At 40.7% G+C, this 23,491-nt stretch overlaps 1 protein-coding gene across 1 annotated transcript in view; it reads left to right on the top strand.

Annotated features, from left to right (window-relative positions):
- The window catches only part of COL19A1 (collagen type XIX alpha 1 chain), a 401,244-nt gene that overhangs the window by 377,560 nt on the left and 193 nt on the right, over positions 1-23,491 (top strand). Inside the window, exons 49-50 of the mRNA XM_065911832.1 lie at positions 11,288-11,416; positions 23,307-23,384. Coding sequence (XP_065767904.1) covers positions 11,288-11,416; positions 23,307-23,384 — 207 coding nt within the window. The remainder of the gene's footprint in view (positions 1-11,287; positions 11,417-23,306; positions 23,385-23,491) is intronic.

Consider the following 23,491-nt stretch of genomic DNA (forward strand, 5'->3'; position numbering starts at 1 on the left):
TTTTTACTTTTAAGTGAACTAACAACCCTCCATCCACCTTATAGAAACTTTAAAAAAAATTGAGTTTTTCTCATTATGCTTTGTGTTCATTTTTTAAATGTAAGTGTGTGATTTTTATGTCTATTTTTACTCAACTTCAAGTGATTCTCGTACATACATTGTTCCAACCTGAAAATATCTTTTGGAATCTTGTCTTATTGTAGGGCAGGTTGCCTGACCCTCATAACTTTGTGTCATCTCTAAATTTCATAGGCATATCATAATTTTTAATAGAAATGTTGAGTTAAAAGGATTAGATCCAAACACCATTGAATTCCTCCTGCCCATTGGTAAAGCATCTATTTTATCTATTTTAGCAAGTTCTGAATCCAAATAGTTGTCTTAAAATCTAATCCACATTTCTTTATTTACAAGGATATTACATAATTTTGTCAAATAGTTTGCAAAAATCATTTCCCTCAACTATGAGCTTAATAAGGTGAGAATTGTCTTTAGAAAATAAATCCACATTGGTTCATGGTTCCTGCTTTGCTAAGCTAAACATACATTGTTGAATTTTCCAGGGAGTAAGATTACAGGATACCCCAAGTTCATCTTAAGGCTTTCACTGCCAGCATGGAGTTATTGTCTCTCCAGGAAGCCTGATTATTTTAAGCAGAAATTAGTAAGACAGAACAAAATGTCAGCACTTGAGTGGACATCATCTTATTTCACCTGAGCACTAGAGAGAGAGCAGAGTAGCCCAGGGACTTAGGTCGCTTCAGTGAAAAAATAGAAAAAAAATGTTTTTTCAAAGGTCGTGAATTCATGCTGCTGATTTCATTTTGCTGTCTACTAAGTATCTTTATCTTGCTCTGACCTGATAGTTTTTAATACAATTATCCACTCTTTTTTTTTTTAGTTATGAGTTTTCTCCTTGTAATTTTAATGTTGCCCTTATATATTAGAAACTCCTTTTCTTTTTTGACTTTAGAATCAAACATCATGAAATAGGCTCCAAACTTTGCAATCCAGACATTCCCCCACAACAAGCATCCCTCAAACATCTGAAAAGGAAGAAAACATCTCAAGCTCTCATGGAAACAGTGAAAAATAATAGAGGCCATAGGCAGGCCAGGTAGTTTGCAGGATTCAACGCAAAAGGAAAATGCAAGTGCATTGTCCTCCAAAAATTATTAAGAATTATAAGAAAGCAACAGCAGAACATTAGACCAAGCAGGGGCAAACTTCTGAGGGTGGAAGGTAGCATATCTGTAAAGTCAGCCCCGAAGTCAGGACGCCTGAGACCTCAGGTAACATCTGCGTCTTTAGTGGCCCAGAACCTTGAGAAGGGGAAGCCCCTGGTGGCTCAGACAGTAAAGAATCTTCTTGCAATGCAGGAGACCTGAGTTCAGTCCCTGGGTCAGGAAGATTCCCTGAAGAAGGGAATGGCAACCCACTTCAGTATTCTTGGATGGAGAATCACATGGACAGAGGAGCCAAGGGCTGCAGTCCATAGGGTCACAAAGAATCAAACATGACTGCGCATACCACACTCACATGCACATGAACACACGCACACACACACACATTAGTAAGTATTATCCTGCTCTCATCTTTCAATGTATCTACAGTGAAGATATTAATTTATATACGCATTTGTATACATGCTCTATACGGTCAGCAAAAACAAGACCTGGAGCTCACTGTGGCTCAGACCATGAGCTCCTTATTGCAAAATTTTGGTTTAAATTGAAGAAAGTAGGGAAAACCACTAGGCCAATCAGGTATGACCTAAATCAAACCCCTTATGACTATATACAGTGGAAGTGATGAATAAATACAAATGATTAGATCTGTTAGACAGAGTGCCTGAAGAACTATGAACAGAGGTTCATAACATTGTAAAGGAGTCAGTGACCAAAACCATCTCAAAGAAAAAGAAATGCAAGAAGGCAAAGTGGTTGTCTGAGAACGCCTTGAAAACAGCTGAGAAAAGAAGAAAAGTGAAAGGCAAAGGAGAAAGGGAAAGATACACCCAACTGGATGCAGAGTCCAGAGAACAGCAAGGAGAGATAAGAGAGCCTTCTTAAGTGAACAATGCAAACAAATAGGGGAAAGCAATAGAATGGAAAAGACTAGAGGTCTCCTCAAGAAAATTAGAGAGATCAAGGAAATAGTACATGCAAGAATGGGCATGGGGAAGGACAGAAAGAGTAAGAACCTAACAGAAGCAGAAGATATTAAGAGGAGGTGACAAGAATGCACAGAAGAACTATACAAAAGAGTCTTAATGACCTGGATAACCATGAGGATGTGATGACTTACCTAGAGCCAGACATCTGGAGTGTGAAGTCAAATGGGTCTCAAGAAACATTACAATGAACAAAACTAGTGGAGGTGATGGAATTCCAGCTGAGTTATTTCAAATCCTAAAAGACAATGCTGTTAAAGTGCATCACTCAATATGTCAGCAAATTTGGAAAACTCAGCAGTGGTAACAGGACTGGAAAAGGTCAGTTTACATTCCAATTCCAAAGAAAGGAATATTCAAACTACCATACAATTGTCCTCATTTCACATGCTCGCAAGGTAATGCTCAAAACCCTTCAAGCTTGGCTTCAACAGTTCATGCACTGAGAACTTCCAGATGTACAAGCTGGATTCAGAAAAGGCAGAGGAACCAGCGATCAAGTTGCCAACATCCATTGGATCATAGAAAAAGCGTGGGAATTCCAAAGTCATCTGCCTCATTGACTACAGTAAAGCCTTTGCGTGGATCACAACAAACTGGAAAATTCTTAAAGATATGAAACTACCAGACCAAAGTCTGGTAGTCTCCTTACCAAAGCCCTAAAACCAAGAAGGGAAGGTCCTCGTCTCTGGTCTTGAAAGAAGCTCCTGCCGTTATGTGCAGTTCTGAGAATAATAAATCACCTTTCTCTTTGGCTCTTCCTTTCTCTTCCCCCAGGGCTGAGCCAGGGCAACCTCTGGGATCTCGTCCTCCGCAGGGTCCCCTCTGCAACCCCCAAAACTGACCAGCAGGAGAGACAGCAGCTTTGACACCTCTCTTCTGCCTCACGTCAGGCCTGGGGTGATGGTTTTGGGGTTTTGTTTCTTGGATTTTTTTCTTTTTGGCCCTGCTGGGTTTTCAGTGCATCATGCCAGCTCTCTAGTTGGGGCACGTGGGCTAGGTTGCCCCACAGCAGGTGGGATCTTAGTTCCCTGACCAGGGATCGAACTTGCATTCCCTGCATTAGGAGGTGGATTCTTAACCCCTGGAACACCAGGGAAGTTCCAGGCCTGGGATATAGCTGGGCCCTGGGACCTTGACTGTGGTCAGAAGGAAGGAAGTGGCTCCAGCCTGGCCCAGCAGGTAGACTGAGTGCAAAAGCACAGTCCCTCTGGGTCCTCCTGGCACAAGCCCCCTCCTCCAGCTGAGAAAGACCCAGCCCACCTTTCCTGGGGACCAGCCTGGAGGCTCTGGGGCTCCGGGGCGACTGTGGTCACGCCCTTCTGATGAGCGTGACCTATTTGGACAATAATCCCTTCTGTTCCCCCAGACAAGCCAATTCCTTTGCCCCCTCTTCCTGTTATTGCAGAGGGGAGGGGGCTGTTTCCTCCACTTCCAGGCTCCAGAACTGAGGTGAGTCAGGAGAAGAAGCAACAGTTAGAACTGGACGTGGAACAACGGACTGCTTCAAAATTGGGAAAGGAGAATATCAAGCCTATATCTTGTCACCCTGCTTATTTAACTTATATGCACAGTACATCATGTGAAATGCTGGGCTGGATGACTCACAAACTGGAATCAAGATTTCCAGGAGAAATATCGACAACCTCAGAGAAGTAGATGATAACCACTCTAATGGCAGAAAGCGAACAGCAACTAAGAGTCTATTGATGAAGGTGAAAGAGGAGAGTGAGAAGCTGGCTTAAAATTTAGCATTCAAAAAATGAAGATCATGGCATCTGGTCCCATCACGTCATGGCAAATAAATGGGGAAACAGTGACAGACTTTATTTTCTTAGGCTCCAAAATCACTGCAGACAGTGACTGCAGCCATGAAATTAAAAGGTGCTTGCTCCTTGGAAGAAAAACTATTACAAACCTAGATGGTATATTAAAAAAAACAAAGACATCACTTTGCCAACAAAGGTCCATATAGTCAAAGCTATGGTTTTTCCAGGAATCATGTACAGTTGTGAGAGTTGGACCATAAAGTAGACTGATCACCGAAGAATTGACCCTTTTGAACTGTGGTATTGGAGAAGACCGTTGAGAGTCCCTTAGACTGCATGGTGATCAAGCCAGTCAATTCCAAAGGAAATCAGTCCTGAATATTCACTGAAAGGACTGATGCTAAAGATGAAATTCCAATACTTTGGCCACCTGATGCAAAGAGCTGACTTATTGGAAAAGACCTGATGCTCAGAAAGATTGAAGGCAAGAGGGAAGGGGATGTCAGAGGATGAGATGGTTAGATGGCATCACTGACTCAATGGACTTGAGTTTGAGCAAGCTCCAGGAGATAGAGAAGGACAGGGAAGCCTGGTGTGCCATGGTTCATGTGGTCACAAAGAGTCGAACACAACCTAGGGTCTGAACAACAACAACAAATTTATGTATATACATATCATCTCATAGGTAGACAAAATTGGAGATGTAATTTTTAAAAATATTTGCCACATCATAGAATGGTGGTGTTGCCAACCATGAGCTTTACTGTAGGTAGTCTAGTTGGGTTTTTTAAATTGCAGGACCCTCAACTTCAGTGTCTTGAAGTCTCATTCTGATCAGATTCCCCAGAGGAAACATTTGCATTACCTGCCTGGCTGCTACCATCTGGGGAGCAGGGTAGGAGGCTCCTGCTGGGGCCTCAGCTGCAGACACTGCCATTTCTATCTCTTCCCCTTGTTCTCAGTCTGGAAGCCTCAACACAGTCTGTGGTCTTCCGTGCAGAGATGGTCTATTTACGCTTTTCAGATAATAAACCTTCAGGCTGGAATTGGGAAGGGGCAGTGAGCCAGCTGCATGAGCAGAGAAGGGGATTTCCGAGACCATTTCCTAAACAGGCTTCCAGCCAATCTCCCCCATTTCAGTTCCCCTCCTACACCCTCACTTCCACATGTAACTCATGCAGTCAGTTCTAAATATTTTAAAGATTTTATGGTTTGACACAGGCTGTCCCTCAGCTTCCAGTGCAAAGATTTGATTTTCGTGAGTCTGTGAAGTCATCCACACTCCACTATCTGAGAGCTTCCTCAGGTGTTTAATGTCATCTCCTTTCATGACGTCATTCTCCTATTCTCATGGTTTTATGCCTTTAAAAATAATTTACCACTGTTTTTGTAAGGATGTAAGAAAGAGTTAAAGCAGGCACATGTGTTCAATCTACCATCTTTACTCATAACAACATTTCAAAGCAACAAAGGTAACGAAGGATTAGATCGAACCAGAGTTAGATGTAGCAATAACAACCCTTGAGTCACGATGAGCCCCTGAGCGAATATGAAGCCACCAAATGATACTGCTGAATTAACAGCTAACATGAAACTGGAAAATCATTCTTAAGATATGAAAGGAAATTGCTCTTTTGATATTTTTGTTAATTAGGAGATAACTATATTTAATTTTGGTTTCCACATTTAAGAGATACATGGAAAGCCCCAGAATAGTAGAACCAAAATGTGATTTATAGAACAGATTACCAAGTCTATGAATAAAAGTTACTTAACCTGAAGGCCAAGACATAACCATATTATCAAATTGGTGACTAATTTCCCAAGGGAAATCACTCAGTAACTAGTCTCTGTTTCCATAATGGAGTAACAAAAGAAAATAAGTTGAAGCTCAATTATCAAGAAAATGGGTAATTAAACATTTGAATGGGCTTTAGGAGAAAAAGATGGATCTCTTTGAAAATATTTACAAATTCTATCTCTGAAATAGAAGGTAGACCATGGGTTAGATGATGTCTGAATGTCCCTTCCTTCTCTGTCTGAGGTACTTTATCACCACATTAATATTCGTGTCTGCTTGATATTAACGAGCCGTTTCTCCAAGGAAGGCCCGTCACTGGTCTCATCTGTTAGGAATGACCGCTGTGACTGCTGTGGGTTTGCCTTGGCAGATGGGCTCTGTGTGTCTGCTTTATGCACGCGCCTATCCAGGCTCTTTAGTTTCCTGCCTCATTAGAAAGTGCAGTCAAAAACAGTTTATTGACCAAAGATCCGTGAAAACAGAGGAAAAACAATTAAGAATACAGGCCTTTATAATTTATTTACTGGCTCAGAAATGTATTACTTAAAATTATAGAGCATTAGAGTATGGTTCAGAGGAAGTAATTACTCTTATGCTAAATGACTCTTCCTGAGTGTTTCTTAAAGCTAGATAATTTACAGCTCGAAGTAATTATTTAAAAAATTATTGATGCCCTGTAAATAAATTCTTCAGTACCATTTTTCTAGATTCCGTATTTATGTGTTAGAATATAACAGTGGAGAAGCAGACATAGAGAATATACTTATGGACATGGGGAGAGGGGAGGAGAGGGTGAGATGTATGGGAAGAATAACATGGAAACTTACATTACCACATGTAAAATAGAGAGCCAACAGGAATTTCCTGTATGTCTCAGAAAACTCAAACAGGGGCTCTGTATCAACCTAGTGGGGTGGGATGGGGAGGGAGATGGGAGGGAGGTTCAGAGGGGAGGGGATATATGTATACCTATGGCTGATACATGTTGAGGTTTAACAGAAAACAGCGAAATTCTGTAAAGCAATTATCTTTCAATAAAAAAAAATAATAAATTAAAAAAAAAATACATCGGAATGGGGATGTAGTTGGGAGGGGCTTTCAGGATGGGGGACACATATACACCCATGGCTGATTCATGTCGACATATGGCAAAAGCCACCACAATATTGTAAAGTAATTAACCCCCAATTAAAATAAATTAATTTTTAAAAATTTAAAAAAAAAACTCTTTTGCTGAAAATATTTAAAAGCACCAAAAGCAAAGTACTTGTAAATTCAATTCATATGTTAAAGAGGAAGAAGTAGTGATAGGAATATTTTGTTTAGACACTGAAGGCATTCAAAGAGGTATGTCTCAAATTAAGAAAAATTGTACTGAAGTATATATCTATCTTTTAAGTGCAAAACAATAACTAATATGCAAAGTTTCAAGCTGTAAACATTGAATTTCATATTTTTATAAAGTACTCAGTTTACAATTAAAGATATTCTATCTGTATTTAATGGGATGATTTGCAAAACTATATATATATATTAATTGCAAATTTGTTTTATATACTGTTACTCAAAACAGATGTATTCACATCAACCAAACATGCCCCAGATAGAAAGGTAATGGAAAGTGTTACTGGAAAGTCAGTGACTTAATGTCACTTTTAGAGATGAGCTTTCAGTCCCCATTGGTCCCCTTCATCACAGTCGGTAAATCTTCACTGGAGATTCTGGTCCTGTGGATACTGTCCTGTTTCCATTCTGGCTTTTTTTTTATTTCAAAATGTGAGTGTAGAGTGATTACTCTTTTGGTAAGTATAGCTAATACTCCACGTTTGTTGGGGTTTTTTCTTTAATAATTCTATTTGAAAATAATTTTGCTTTACTTCCTAAACAGTGTATGGACCTACATTTTTTAAACAAAATTTTTTATTGAAAGCCCATTGAAAAATAGGTTACTCTCAAGAGTAACTTGTTCTTTATCAAAAATTTATAAAACAGACGTATCTGTTTAAGTGAAAAGTATCTTCCAAGTTCAAATAAAACTACACTGAATGAAAAGTCTGGAGAAAGTTGAGGTACCTCTTTACAGGTCTCTGTGATCTGGCCCTTATTTTTCCCAGCTGGCAGCTATGGATTCTAATGTGTTACATTTTGTCCTTACTTGCAAAATTAACACTAACATAATCAGTAAGACACTTTTCTGGAATTTTTCACATGAAAGATTCATTTCTTAATACTTATTAGCTGTATCTTCAAAAAATTGTGGTTAGTTTCACAATTGAAATCATTTGAATTTGCTTTTTAAAGAAAATACATGAAAAGAATACTGTTCCTTTTTGTCATAGCAAGGATATGCCCTCCTCCAGTTTTCTGTTTTCAGTCTAGTTGTGTGTATATTAGGTTTGCTAAATATGAGCTCTGTAAGTGTGTTACCCACTCAGTCACTTCTGACTCAGACACTGTGGGCTACAGCCCGCAGGCTCCTCTGTCCATGGCCTTCTCCTTGCAAGAATACCGGAGTGGGTAACTGTTCCCTTCTCCAGGAGATCTTCCCAATGACATAGTGGTAAAATATTGAACATGCTTCTGAGGTGAAATCTAAACAATGGTCTATGTGATATTAACAACCAAGAATTCTATAACTGTGACTTGATTATTAGAAAAATAATTCTGAGAATAATTATATGACAGATTTCTAGTCATAAAATAAAGCTTATCAGCAGGTAATCATTATAGTGCATGGGACTTATAAAAACATGGATAATAGTTGTTACTGAAATAATCATGTCTCTCAAGCTGTCTCCATGATCCCACAACAAGAGCACTGAATACAGAAAACGTTAGGCCCTATTTATAGAGAATGTTTAATTTAGTTAATAATATGACTTGTTTAGGAATTCTAGGGTGAAAATTCTTATTTATATTTTCAAATTTACCTTTTTTGAAGTTCCTCATTTTTCAAATTCTTGAGTTAATTAACATCCCAATATAAAATAAAAATAAATAAAATAATAAAAAGCTAAATGTCAACAAAAAGTGGCTATATAGGTAATATAACATTAGTTATATAGCTAAATGTTGACATTTAGCTTTTCATTTTATATTGGAGTATATAGTTGGTCAAAAATGTTGTTAGTTTCAGGTGTGCGGTAAAGTGGTTCAATTATATGTACACATGTATCTATTCTTTTTCAAATTCTTTTCCCATTCAGACTGTTAGGGAAGGTTGAGCAGAGCTCCTATGCCATGCTGTAGGTCTGTGGTTATTCGTTTTCCATGCAGTAGTGTGTTGATGTTTGACTCCACCTGTGAGGATACTCTCACGACCCGCAGCCAAGCTCTCTGGAGGCAGCACTCGGGCACAGTCCTCGCTGCCCTCCATCGCCTCTCTGTTTGGGTCCCCGACGACAGGCAGCCTGGTAGATGAACGAAGGGCAGGTGAGAGTGCTATGTCCTTGAGGAGACTTAGGATGTGTTCAGTGCATAAAGGTCACATCACTCAACACTGGCAACAGATGTTCAAATGTTCTGAATAACTTGTCAGCTTCCTGCGACTTGCGTGTTCTCATTTTCAGCATCTTCTTGAGGCTCACAGAAAGGTACAGAGGCTTTTTGCTGTTTTCACTGTCTGCAGTTGACATTCCCTGGGCACGTGCTTCTCGGCACCAATGCTGTATTTGTTCCTTTGGCCAAATGAGATATCCTTCCTGTTGAGACTTAGGCTGAATAATGGAACTAACTGGAAATCAAACCAGAAAAATAAAAGAAGAAGAAGAAGAATGAGGGTGTATTGTAAGACATTTTATTTTAAAAGTATACATTAGTTTTCAACAAAGTAAAATATTAGCCCAGTTTAGAAATTAAACTGGAGAAGGTGATGGCTCCCCACTCCAGTACTCTTGCCTGGAAAACCCCATGGACGGAGGAGCCTGGTGGGCTGCAGTCCATGGGCTCACTAAGAGTCGGACACGACTGAGCGACTTCCCTTTCACTTTTCGCTTTCATGCATTGGAGAAGGAAATGGCAACCCACTCCAGTGTTCTTGCCTGGAGAATCCCAGGGACGGGGGAGCCTGGTGGGCTGCCGTCTATGGGGTCGCACAGAGTCGGACACGACTGAAGTGACTTAGCAGCAGCAGCAGAAATTAAACAGTGCCATGAAATCACTGTAATGGACATCTTTTCAATAAATAAGCCTCTTTGTCAATGATGCGGCTTTCTGACCTGTGCACACTGCTGTATTTGTTGATTTGTGGCTGCGCTGGGTCTTGGGTGCTGCCCGTGGGCTCTCTCTAGTTGCAGAGGGCAGGGGCTACTCTTCTTGCAGTGCGCGGGCTTCTCTTGTTGCCACGCACAGGCTCCAGGTTCGTGGGTTTCAGTAGTTGCGACTCAGGGGCTCCCTAGCTGTGGCTCGCGGGCCCAGGAACTGCGCTCGAGAGCCCTAGAGCACAGGCTCAGTAGTTGTGGCGCTCCGCAGCCTGAGGAATCTTCCCGGACCAGGGATTAAACCCCTGCCCCCTACATTGGCAGGGGGGCTGTTATCCACTGCGCCGTCAGGGAAGTCCAATAATGCAGCTTTGTTCAGTGCTTTAAAGCGTCATCTACCACATGAGTTACCTATTGCTGCATAAGAAAGTTTCTCAAAACTTCAGTGGCTTAAAGCAACAGTGGTTATCATCACACATTTTTTCTGGGTCAGGGACTTCCCGAGTTGCTTAGTTGTGTGGTTCGGACACAGTCTGTCATGAATTATGTTCAGAGGGCCAGCTGACGTCCCCTGAGGGCTTGGCTGGGGCTGGGAGAGCCACGTCCAGGCTCACTCATGTGGCTATCAGCAGATGGCTTCAGTTCACCCCTATGTAGGTCTGTTTGTGACCCCAGGATGTGGCAGCTGGCTTCCCTCAGAATGAGAAGCTAAGAGAGAATGCAGCCAGGAAGTCAGCAGCCTTTATGAATTAGTCTCCCTACTTGCCTTTTTCCTGTTCATTAAAAGTAAAAGAAAGTCCAGCCCACACTCTGTAGTAGGAGGATTAGGCTCCACCTAATTCCACTCATGGGGTCGCAGAGTCGGACACGACTGAGCGACTGAACTGAACTGAACTGAATTCCACCTGGAAGGGAGTGCCAAAGACTTTATCAGCATATTTTAAATCACCACAGGCATGTTCACAGTATTGCTAGAAAGAGGCTTATATCTATTATAACAACCATTTTTTAAATACAAACCTGAGTCCTTTCCACAGGTCATCACAGAGGTTAATCAGGCTCTAGGACGTTGCCCGCTAGGTTGGCAACATCTGAATCGCTGAAGGACCTCAAAGCCTCTCACTGTCACAACTTACCTCTCTTCATGTTGAAGCAACCTTGTACAATTGCTTTACTTGAACAATCGAAAAATCTCTTAGCAATCAGACCAGTTGGTAAACTCAACGTATGTAAATTGAAAACCAAATCAATTTTTGCTGAATTTCATGAGAAACAAATTTGAAAACTTTTGACATACAAAGTATTTCTGTAACATGATGTGTTATTTTTCCTTTCATCAATGAAGAGAGGATGGCCGTGTTCCTATCCCAGCTCAAGCTCCCAGCAGCAATGCTGGCGGCTCAAACTCATGGGAGGCCTGGGCCTCCAGGCAAGGATGGGTTACCTGGACCTCCTGGAGACCCTGGACCCCAAGGTAAGTCTTCAAGGACAATATTCGTTTACCAACTATTTCACTCTCAGTATATATAACGTGCTAATCACAGTTAAGTCAACAGTTATGTATATTAATATACAATTTTTGTTGTTTATTTGCTGTCATATCCAACTCTTTTGCAACCTCATTTCCTTCTCCAGAATATACGTTAAAAACATGTATTAATACATCAAAAATATGTAAATAGATTATATATATTTGGTATATATTTTGTATAAATTTGTTTGTACTATACATTTAATATAGGATATCTTGTTACTATTTGACATTCCAGAAATAGGTTTTTAACTATTACTCATTCAAACTTAAAGCTGATTATTATCTGCTAATCTAAATGTATTTAATAATTTTGCTATGATAATAACAGCAATAATATGTCATTATTTATCATTATTAACTCAGGTGTCTCCTCAATGTTTGCACAGTATCTCCTTTTCAGTTCAGATCAGTTCAGTCACTCAGTCATGTCCGACTCTTTGCAACCCCATGGACTGCAGCACACCGAGCTTCCCTGTCCATCACCAACTCCCAGAGTTTACTCAAACTCATGTCCATTGAGTCGGTGATGCCATCCAACCATCTCATCCTCTGTCAACCCCTTCTTCAAGCTTTCCCAGCATCAGGGTCTTTTCCAATGAGTCAGTTCTTTGCATCAGGTGGACAAACTATTGGAGTTTCAGCTTCAGCATCAGTCCTTCCAATGAATATTCAGGACTGATTTCCTTTAGGATGGACTGGTTGGATCTCCTTGCTATCCAAGGAGCTCTCAAGAGTCTTCGCCAACATCACAGTTCAAAAGCATCAATTCTTCAGCGCTCAACTTTCTTTATAGTCCAACTCTCACATCCATACATGACTACTGGAAAAACCATACTTTGACTAGATGGACCTTTATTGGCAGAGTAACGTCTCTGCTTTTTAATATGCCATCTAGGTTGGTCATAACTTTTCTTCCAAGGAGCAAGTGTCTTTTAATTTCATGGCTGCAGTCACCATCTGCAGTGATTTTGGAGCCCTCCCCCACCAAAAAAAAAAAAGTCTGCCGCTGTTTTCACTATTTCCCATCTATCTGCCATGAAGTGATGGGACCAGATGCCATGATCTTAGTTTTCTGAATGTTTAGCTTTAAGCTAACTTTTTCACTCTCCTCTTTCATGTTCATCAAGAGGCTCTTTAGTTTCTCTTCACTTTCTGCCATAAGTGTGGTGTCATCTGCATATATGAGGTTATTGATATTTCTCCTGGCAGTCTTGATTCCAGCTTGTACTTTATCCATTCTGGCTTTTCTCATGATGTACTCTGCATGTAAGTTAAATAAACAGGGTGACAGTATACAGCCTTGATATACTTGTTTCCCGATTTAGAACCAGTCTGTTGTTCCATGTTCAGTTCTAACTGTTGCTTCTTGACCTGCATACAGATTTCTCAGGAGGCAGCTCAGGTGATCTGGTATCCCCAGCTCTTGAAGAATTTCCCACAGTTTGTTGTGAGCCACACAGTCAAAGGCTTTGACATAGTCAATAAAGCAGAAGTAGATGTTTTTCTGGAACCCTCTTTCTTTTTCAGTGATCCAACTGATGCTGACAATTTGATCTCTGTTTCCTCTGCCTTTTCTGAATGCAGCCTGAACACCTGGAAGTTCACAATTCACATACTGTTGAAGCCTGGCTTGGAGAATTTTGAGCATTACTTTGCTAGTGTGTGAGATGAGTGCAATTGTGCAGTAGTTTGAGCATTCTTTGCCATTGCTTTTCTTTGGGATTGGAGTGAAAATGGACCTTTTCCAGTCCTGTGGCCACTGCTGAGTTCTTCAAATTTGCTGGCATATTGAGTGCAGCACTTTCACAGCATCATCTTTTAGGACTTGAAATAGGTCAAATGGAATTCCATCACCTCCACTAGCTTTGTTTGTACTGATGCTTCCTCAGGCCCACTTGACTTCACATTCCAGGATGTCTGGTTCTAGGTGAGTGATCACACTATCATGGTTATCTGGGTCATGAAGATCTTTTTTGTATAGTTCTTCTATGTATTCTTGCCTATAGTTTATTTTACCCATAGTTTATTATGCCCATAGTTGCATGAAATGTTTCCTTGGTATCTCTAATTTTCTTGAAGAGATCTCTAGTCTTTCCCATTCTATTGTTTTCCTTTATTTCTTTGCATTGATCACTAAAGAAGGCTTTCTTATCTCTCCTTGCTTTTCTTTGGAACTCTGCATTCAAATGGGTATATCTTTCCTTTTCTCCTTTGATTTTTGCTTCTCTTCTTTTCACAGCTATTTGTAAGGCCTCCTCAAACAACCATTTTGACTTTTTGCATTTCTTTTTCTTGGGGATGGTCTTGATCCCTGCTTCCTGTACAGTGTCACGAACCTCTGTCCATAAATCATCAGGCACTCTGTCTACCAGATCTAATTCCTTGAATCTATTTGACACTTCCACTCTATAACCATAAGGAATTTGATTTGGGTCGTACCTGAATGGTCTAGTGACTTTCCCTACTTTCTTCAATTTAAATCTGAATTTGGCAATAAGGAGTTCATGATCTGAGCCACGGTCAGCTCCTGGTCGTGTTTTTGTTGACTGTATAGAGGTTCTCCATCTTTGGATGCAAAGAATATAATCAATCTGATTTCAGTATTGACTATCTGGTGATGTCCATTTGTAGAGTCTTCTCTTGAGTTGTTGGAAGGGGGTGATTGCTATGACCAGTGCGTTCTCTTGGCAAAACTCTATTAGCCTTTGCCCTGCTTCATTCTGTACTCCATGGCCAAATTTGCCTGTTACTCCAGGTATTTCTTGACTTCCTACTTTTGCATTTCAAAAATTCAGTCCAAAAAACTTTTGCACTGTGGGATTTGTTTTTAAGAAATATTTGCCTGTAGTCATGCTGTATTTATAATCCTGTCAAAAGACACCGGGAAACCTTATTATAGAAAAGAGAAGGGCTACTGATCAATTCGTGTGCCTAACCACAGCTGACAGAACTGAAGGGTTTTTCTCTGGTAGATAAATAGATTGAAGTACTCAGAATATGCAGTTATAAGTGTAACTTCAAAGTTTTGCTCTGCTCAATTTAAAAGTTTTCTCAAAAAGGAAAAAATATGCATATAAAACTGTTGCCCTCTGCATGATGGATGATTATAAAAACTACTGTTACCCCTAGAGACCTTGGAAGCTCAGAGACTGTCAGCTGAATCAGTCCTCTTCTTGACACAGTGTGACTGAATCTGAGGAAAAGCTGAAGTGAGAAACCCAGCGCAGAAGAAACAGAATGTGGGCCTGAGTGAGACACCAGGCGTTCTGCCCACATGCAAATTATGTTTGATGGTGGCTCTTCAGAACTTTTTAAAAGGGACATTTTTCCAGTGTTTTTCAGAGAAAAAATTCCCATTTCATTTGAAATGACATAGTTTGGTTTGAGACATGCACTATAGAAAGAGACTTTTATTGTCTCATTATCTATAAGAAAGGACAGAAATTTAAAGGGGTTTTATAGAATTTTCTTGGCTTATCAGAGAAGCTGGAGCATGTGGAGAGCAATGAGAAATTGACATGAGACTTCAAGCATGCCCGGCAGATATTATGGGGTGGTTCCAGGTCATTACCAGAAGTAGACATCGCAGTGAATCAAGCCATGTGAATTTTCTGGTTTCTCAGTGCATGTGAAAGTTGTGCTTGTACTATTCTGTAGCCTGTTAGGCATGCAATAGTATTATATCTAAAAAAAAAAAAAGTATAGTTTAATTAGTAGTTACTTCATTACTGAAATCTGCTAACTGTCCTCTGAGCCTTTAGCTCTTTGTAATCTTCTTCTCAGAGGAGTGTCTTGTCTCCATTTTGGCAGCTGATGACTGATCAGGGTCCTACCTACTGTAGGACCTCCTGTAGGTTGCTGAAGGGTGGGGTGGCTGTGGCAATTTCTTAAAATAAGCCAATGATGAATTTTGCTGCATCAACTGACTCTTCTTTTCACAAACAGTGTTTCTGTAACAGCAGTGCTGTTTGATAGCATTTTGTCCACACTTGAAGTTGGAGTCAGTCCTCTCAAAATTCTGCTGCTGTTTTATCAACTAAGTGTATGCACTATTCTAAATCCTTTGTTGTCATTTCAACAAGCTTCACTGCATCTTTACCAGGAGTAAATTCTATCTCAAGAAACCACTTTCTTTGCTCATGCATAAGAAGCAATCCTTCTTCCGTTCAAATTTCATCATGAAATTGCAGCAATTCAATCCCATCTTCAGGCTCCACTTCTAATTCTAGTTCTCTTACTGTTTCCAGTACACCTGTTGTTACTTCCTCCACTGAAGGTTTGAACACCTCAACATCATCCATGAGGGTTGGAATCAACTTCTTCCAAATTCCTGTTAATGTTGATATTTTGACCTCTTCCTGTGAATCATCAGTGTTCTTCTTGACATCTAGGATCGTGAATCTTTTCAGGAAGTTTTTCTATTTTCCCCCAGATCCATCAGATGAATCACTGTCTATGGCAGCTATAGCCTTACAGAATATATTTTCTAAAGAATGAGACTTGAAAGTCAAAATGACTCCTTGGTCCATGGGCTGCATGAAAATAACAGCAATCTTGTTGTACATTCCTGTCAGGTCTCCTGAGTGACCAGGTACATTGTCAATGAGCAGTAATATTTTGGAATGAATCTTTTTTCTGAGCAATAGGTCTCAACAGTGGGCTTAAAATGCTCAGTAAACCATGTTGTAAACAGATGTGCTGTCATTGAGACTTTGTTGTCCCATTTATAGAGCCATGACAAATATAATAATCATGAGAAATTTGAAATATGACACCAATAGACTTTTTTGCCCCAGAGTTGCTACAAACCTTCAATTTGTAAAAGATTCAGTATCTACAAAGTGCAGTGAAACCAAATATGACTATTTTAGAAGTTCACATTCTAGTCTGCATGGGGGAGGTACTGCTCCTACCAAGGTTCTGATGATGAAACATGTGATCCTCTTTCAGCACCCTGATCCTCCTACAACAGGAATAAAGGCCAGTGTGATTCTAAGTTGAGTCACCTCACTTGCATTTTTCCTAAATTCCTGAAAGAGGTCATTGTTGACACCTTTTTAAATTCAAAGGCATTTCCAGACAGTTTTAGATTTTGACCTCCTGTGGGTTTCTGATTATTGCCTTCCCATTGTGCACCTGGAGAAGGCAATGGCACCCCACTCCAGTACTCTTGCCTGGAGAATCCCAGGGACGGGGGAGCCTGGTGGGCTGCCGTCTGTGGGGTCGCACAGAGTCGGACACGACTGAAGCGACTTAGCAGCAGCAGCAGCAGCAGTGTGGACTGAGAGGAGCACTCTCCCTGGTGTCCTTCATTCCCACCTGGATCGACACTGTAGGACCTAATTTGTTCTTGCCGCCAGGAGTGAATAAGAAGGTACCACATTAGTATCAAAGAAGTCCTGAGAAGCATGATCCAGCTGAGGTCCCATGTACAAGTAAGAAAGGCAAATTTTTCCAGGAGATCTTTCCTCTTGGAAGAGTTTTTTAAGAAAGCACTTACTTATTTTTAGTTGTTTGTTGGTTTTAGTTTTTTAATTTTATTAAAGTGTAGTTGACATACAATATTATATTTGTTTCAGGTGTGCAGTATACTGATTCAATCTTTATATACATTATAAATTAATCACCACTGGTCTAGTAACCACCTGTCACCGTAAAAAGTTATCACAATATTATTGACCATATTTCCTATGCTGTATATTATATTCCCATGAATTATTTATCATATTCCTGGAAATTTGACTGTCTTAATCCCTTTCATCTATTTCCCCCAAACTCCCACTCACCTACCCTCTGGCTAACACCAGTTTGACCCCTGTATCTGTGAATCTGTTTCTGCACAGTTTTGTTTATTCATTTGTACTACATTGATTCTACAAGCTAGAATCAAAATTCTCCAAGCTAGGCTTCAACAGTACATGAACCATGAAATTCCAGATGTTCAAGCTGGATTTAGAAAAGGCAGAGGAACCAGAGATCAAATTGCCAACATCCATTGGGTCATAGAAAAAGCAAGAGAGTTCCAGAGAAACATCTACTTCTGCTTTATTGACTACACTAAAGCCTTTGACTGTGTGGATCACAACAAACTGTGGAAAATTCTTCAAGAGATGGGAATAACAGACCACCTGATCTGCCTCCTGAGAACTGTGTATGCAGGTCAAGAAGCAACAGTTAGAACTGGACATGAAACGGTGGAATGGTTCTAAATTGGGAAAGGAATACATCAAGGCTCTATATTGACACCCTGCTTATCTAACTTATATGCAGAATACATCATGAGAAACTCTGGGCTGGACGAAGCACAAGCTGGAATCAAGATTGCTGGGAGAAATATCAATAACCTCAGATATGCAGAGGACACCACTCTTGTGGCAGAAAGTGAAGAGGAACTAAAAAGCCTCTTGATGAAAGTGAAAGAGGAGAGTGAAAAAATTGGCTCAAAACTCAACATTCAAAAAACTAAGATCATGGCATCCGGTCCCATCACTTCATGGCAAATAGATGGGGAAACTATGGAAACAGTTACAGATTTTATTTTCTTGGGCTCCAAAATCACTGCAGATGGTGACTGCAGTCATTAAATTAAAAGACACTTTCTCCTTGGTTGAAAAGCTACGACCAACCTAGACAGCATATTAAAAAGCAGAGATGTTACTGCCAACAAAGGTCCATCTATTCAAAGCTATGGTTTTTCCCGTAGTCATGTATGGATGTGAGAGTTGGACCATATAGAGAGCTGAGCACCAAAGAATTGATGCTTTTGAAGTGTGGTGTTGGAGAAAACTCTTGAGAGTCCCTTGGACTGCAAGGAGATCCAACCAGTCCATCCTAAAGGAAATCAGTCCTGGTTGTTCATTGAAAGGACTGATGCTGAAGCTGAAGCTCCAATACTTTGGCTGCTTGATGCAAAGAGCTGACTCATTGGAAAAGAGCCTAATGCTGGGTAAGATTGAAGGCAGGAAGAGAAAGGGATGGCAGAGGGTGAGATGGTTGGATGACACCACCGACTCGATGGACATGAGTGTGAGTAAGCTCCGAGAGTTGGTGATGGACAGGGAAGCCTGGCATGCTACAGTCCATGGGGTCACAAAGAATTGGACACCACTAGCAACTAAACAGAACAGTACAGATCACTCACTGTTGATCATTGATTGATTTCTGGATATTGAACCATCTTTGTATCCCTGAAATAAATCTCACTCAATCATGATGTATGACCCTTTTCCTATTTTGTTACATTCAGTTCACTAATATTTTGTTGCAGTTTTCACATCTGTGTTTTTTGGGGATATTGGTCTGTAATTTTCTTTCCTGGTGGCATCCTTGTCTCGTTCTGGTACTAGGGTAATGCCTCATTGAATGAGTTTAGAAGTGTTTCTTCCTCTTCAATTTTTTGGAATAGTTTGAGGAGGAAAATTGTTAACTCTTCATAAAATGTTTTGTAGAACTCACCTGTGAAGTCCTGAACTGTGCAGTAGTTTTCTTTTTTTAATTACTGATTCAATTTCATTAATAGTGATTGGTCTATTCAAGTAACATTTCTTCTTGATTCAGTCCTGAAAGAGTGTGTTTCTAGGAATTTATTCATTTCTTATATCAGCTGATATTTTTATGGGTGTTTTCTTGTACTTAACTTTTTTCTTCCTTACTTCTTTTAAGATTCTTTATCTTTAACTAGATCTTTTAATCATAATATGTCTTGGTATGGACCTCTTTGGGTTCATCTTCTTTAGGACTGTCTATGCTTACTAGGTACTTCCCAGGTGGGACTAGTGGTAAAGAACCTGCCTGCCAATGTGTGAGATGTAGGAGACATGGGTTCAGTCCCTGGGTTGGGAAGATCCCCTGCAGGAGGGCACAGAAACCCACTCCAGTATCCTTGCCTGGAGAATCCCATGGACAGAGGAACCTGGTGGGCTAGGCTCACAAAGAATCAGGCAGAAATGGGGTCGCAAAGAATCAAGCACAGCTGAAGTGATTTAGCACACAGGCCCATGCTTCCTAGACTTTGGGGTCTGTTTCCTTCACCAGGTTAGAAAAGTTTTCAGCTTTTGTTTCTTTCAGGACCCTTTCTGGCCCTTTCTCTCTCTTCTTCTTCTGGGGCCCTCATATTGTAAATGTTAGTAAGCTTTGTGCTGTCCTAGCTTTTTACTCACTTTTTTTCCTTCTCTGACTGGGTGATTTTCACTACCCTGTCTTCTGAATCACTGATTCTCTCTTCTGCATCCTCTAACCTGCTATGGATTCCCTCTACAGTATTTTTCATTTCAGTTATTGTATCCTTTAGTTGTGATTGGTTCTTTTTTATACTTTCTTGTCTCCTCATTGAAGTCCTCCTTGGGCTCATGCATTCTTCTCCCAAGTTTGGTGAGCATCTTTATGACTATTACATTGAACTTTTTATTTGATTAATTGCTTATCTCCATTTTTCTCAAGAAAAGCTTCTTTTTCTGAGGTTTATCTTGTCCTTTCATGTGGAAGGTGTTCCTCTCCTCATTTGGCCTAACTTTCTGTGTTTATCTCTCTGCATTAGATTTATCAGCTACATCTCCTCGTCTGAAAAAGTGGCTTTACGTGGAAGGTGTCCTGTGGGGTCCGTCCGAGAGCACGACGCCCCCTGGTCACCAGAGTGGGGTGCTCCCAGGGTATCCCCTGTGGGACATACGCATCCTCCTGTTGTAGTCGGGTCGTGGTTGCTGTGGGGGCACTGATGGGCAGGAGTTGCCCCTAGCTGGCCGGCTGCAAGCCCCAGTCTTGATTGTGACAGACACACTGACACAGGGGCCAGACTCTGAGAGTGGGAAATGCCTTGGGGGGGCCCATGCCAACCGGTGCTGCCCCCGCAGTGTGGAACAGGAGCTGCTTTGGGGTGACGGGCCGGGGCAGTTCCTCAAGCAGTGCTGGGGAGAGGCGCCCAGTGTTGTAGCTACGGGGGTGGAGAGTGTCAGAACGCTGCCCACCAGCGCTGGGCCAAGCAGATGGAAAGGGAGAAAACAGCACTTACCAGCACTTCTGTCCTCAGGACGGTGTCCACTGGATCCTGCCCCTCTGTCACATGCTCTGAAATCAGTCAGTGAACCACTTTCTCATAGGACCCAGATGCTCTTATTTTTTTCAACTATTTCAAGATCAAGTTTTATTATAGGAAGGCAAAATTGGTTTAACATTTGAAAATCAATTAATGTAATTTACCTCATAACCAGATAAAGGAAAGAAATTACTTATTGTCATATTAATAGATTCAGAAAAAAGAAACTTAATTGATTATATTCAACACCTGTTCATGATTGTAAAAAAGAAAAAGCAAAATCTTGGCAATTTCAGATTAGAAAGTATTTTTTTTCTCTTTCTTTTTTATTTTTTAAATTATGAAAATATGATAAAATACTTATAGGAGACTTGGAAAATGTAGAACAAACTTACATATAGTTCCACTATATATTACAATTATTTTTTAATAGATAAAGATTTTTAGTTGGAGTTTCAATATCAAACTCTCAAAACTTAATGGACTGAATATACAGAAAAGTAGAAGGATGCAGTACCCCTGAAAAGCAGACCCAGGTGCTTTTCAAGCTGCTGCTTGCATGCTGGGACTCAGAGCAAGTGGGCTTGTGCAGGAGCCCTTAAGGGTGGAGGCTTGGTTTCCCACAGCCCTCAGGCTCTCCTGGAGATAGGCCCTGCTGGCTTTCACACACAGGTGTTTGGGAACTTGTCTTCCCAGGGCAGGTCTCCAGGGCTGGCGAGCCCCACAAGGGACGTGGACCCCCGCTCCCCGGGGTAACCTTCTCAGCTGGGCTGTCCCTCCCCTTGTGGTCAGCATGGCAGGGGAGTGGCCTCTGACTGGACCACTTCTCTGCGCCTCCTGCCCGTCTTGATCTGGCCTTTCCTTTATATCATCGGTTGTGGAACATCTGTTCTGCTATCTTCAGGTCATCCATCCTCAGAGATATTTGTTTCATATGCAGCTGTAGTTTTGGTGTGTCTATGGGAGGAGGTGAGCTCAGAGTTTTCCAGTTCACCATCTTGATCAGGAATCCTGAAAGAACTTAAACTTTTCTCAAGCACATGCTGATTTCCCACCTCTGTGAAAATCCTCAAGAATGGATGCCACACTTCAAAGCCTTATCCATTTTAGAAAGAGCCTTGTATACTAAGTGGATGTGGGGTTAGCAGGAGAAAACAGATCCTGCCTTCTAGCTTCCATCAACATTGGAGGGACAGTATTGGGAATGATTGTTCTTACTTTTGAACTTACAAAGTTCAGCTGTTATTGGTTCATAATGAGGGAAACCTTCTGTTATTTGTAACCCAGTGGCCCATAGAGTAGTTCGTGTGACTGATACAGATTTGACTTTTCAGATTTGTTAACAGTAGGGGCCTTAGGAAGTGGGAGGCGTGTGTGTGTCAAAATGACGAAGGACACAGTGGTCAATCAGAGGGCAGGACAAACAACACATAAGGCCTTCAAACAGCTTGTAAGGCCCTGCATGAAGAATTATCCTTCCCAAATGCCAGTGACACTCTTTTTCTGACCTCATTTTTCCAGCATGCATATAAATGCACTGACTTACAACTTTAGAAATAAACCCCGAGAGTCGAAATGGAAATCTCCAAGGCTACCACCTGAAAAACTACAGCAAACACAGTTCTTCAATGATAAGAACCTCTCGATACGTTGGGTTAGGACACTGCTGCTGCTTTGTTTTCCTGCAGAAGCTACACTGATACCAAACTGTCATCCTGCACCTACAGGCCATGCACACACACGTCTCCTTGCAGACAGACCAGCCTTCAAGTCCTCTCCAAATTTCAGAAGAGGCCTGCCCTAAAGGGGTGAAAAACTTATTCTAAAAAAATGGGGAAGCTGTTACTGACCTTATTAGCATTCCTATCTGAACATTTTGCTGTGAAACAATTATAAAATAAGACCCTCTGGCTTTGGGGCAGCCTTCGTAAGAAATGAGCTTGGGACCTTAATAGGGAGTTGGAGTAAAAATTTCTCATGTGCTTTGTGCAATTGAACACCCCTATCTATTAACAGCAGGTCAGTATTAACCTAATGATATGAGAGCTTTGTACAAATACATTTTTACCTTTGACAGGAGATATATAAATGTTACCCTATTTTACAAATACATAAGTTATTTTTTCTTGTTTTATGACACCTCATATGCACTGAGATTCATGTGGAATAATGTATTTTGCATTATATTAAAATCTGAGAAGTGAATTTAAATACATAGCTTTTAGCAGATATGTTCTTCTTTTGGAATTATGTTCTAGTGTTATTAATCCTTGTTAACCAAAAGTTCATATTTCTTCAGTTATTTTCTTTCTTCCTAATTTTTTAGCCTGTGATATTAAGCACTCACTGAGATGACTTAGTGAGAGTCAGCTTAACAAGGTTTCTGTAATAGTGGGAACTGGCTGGAACTATTAAATACACCCCAGGTCGTAAATGTTATTTTACTGCAGAAATGTTTATAAATATAGACTTGAAAGGGTACTTTCAAATGACCTAACTGCAAACACTTTTCCTAATTGTTCACATATGTTGAATGAAAGTCACCTATAGAAAAGAAATCCTGATGACATTTCACATTTGAATATGCATAAATTTAGGATATTGCGCCACGTGTTCAGGCCACTGTTGTTGTAGGATCCAGTATTGTACTGAGTATCTGTAGCGCAGTCTTTAGATATAAATGTGTGAAGATATTCCACTGGGTGTATTTTACACATGCACCTCAAAGTATCCCCTGAATGCGCATCAGTCAGAGAGCACGCTTACTTTTTTGTCTCTCTTTGTTTATCTCCTCCTTAGGCTACCGAGGACAGAAGGGAGAAAGGGGGGAACCGGGAATTGGGCTTCCAGGGAGCCCAGGTCTTCCTGGGACTTCAGGTAATAGTGATATTATCTTTGCAACATGAGCCAGCCTCCAAAAATAGGAGCCATACCTGCCCCCTGTGGCTCTTTGGTGTCGCTCCGGTTGACATTGAATGTCTCAT

The sequence above is a fragment of the Muntiacus reevesi genome, chromosome 19 (assembly GCF_963930625.1).
Source record: "Muntiacus reevesi chromosome 19, mMunRee1.1, whole genome shotgun sequence".
Lineage (NCBI taxonomy): Eukaryota > Metazoa > Chordata > Mammalia > Artiodactyla > Cervidae > Muntiacus > Muntiacus reevesi.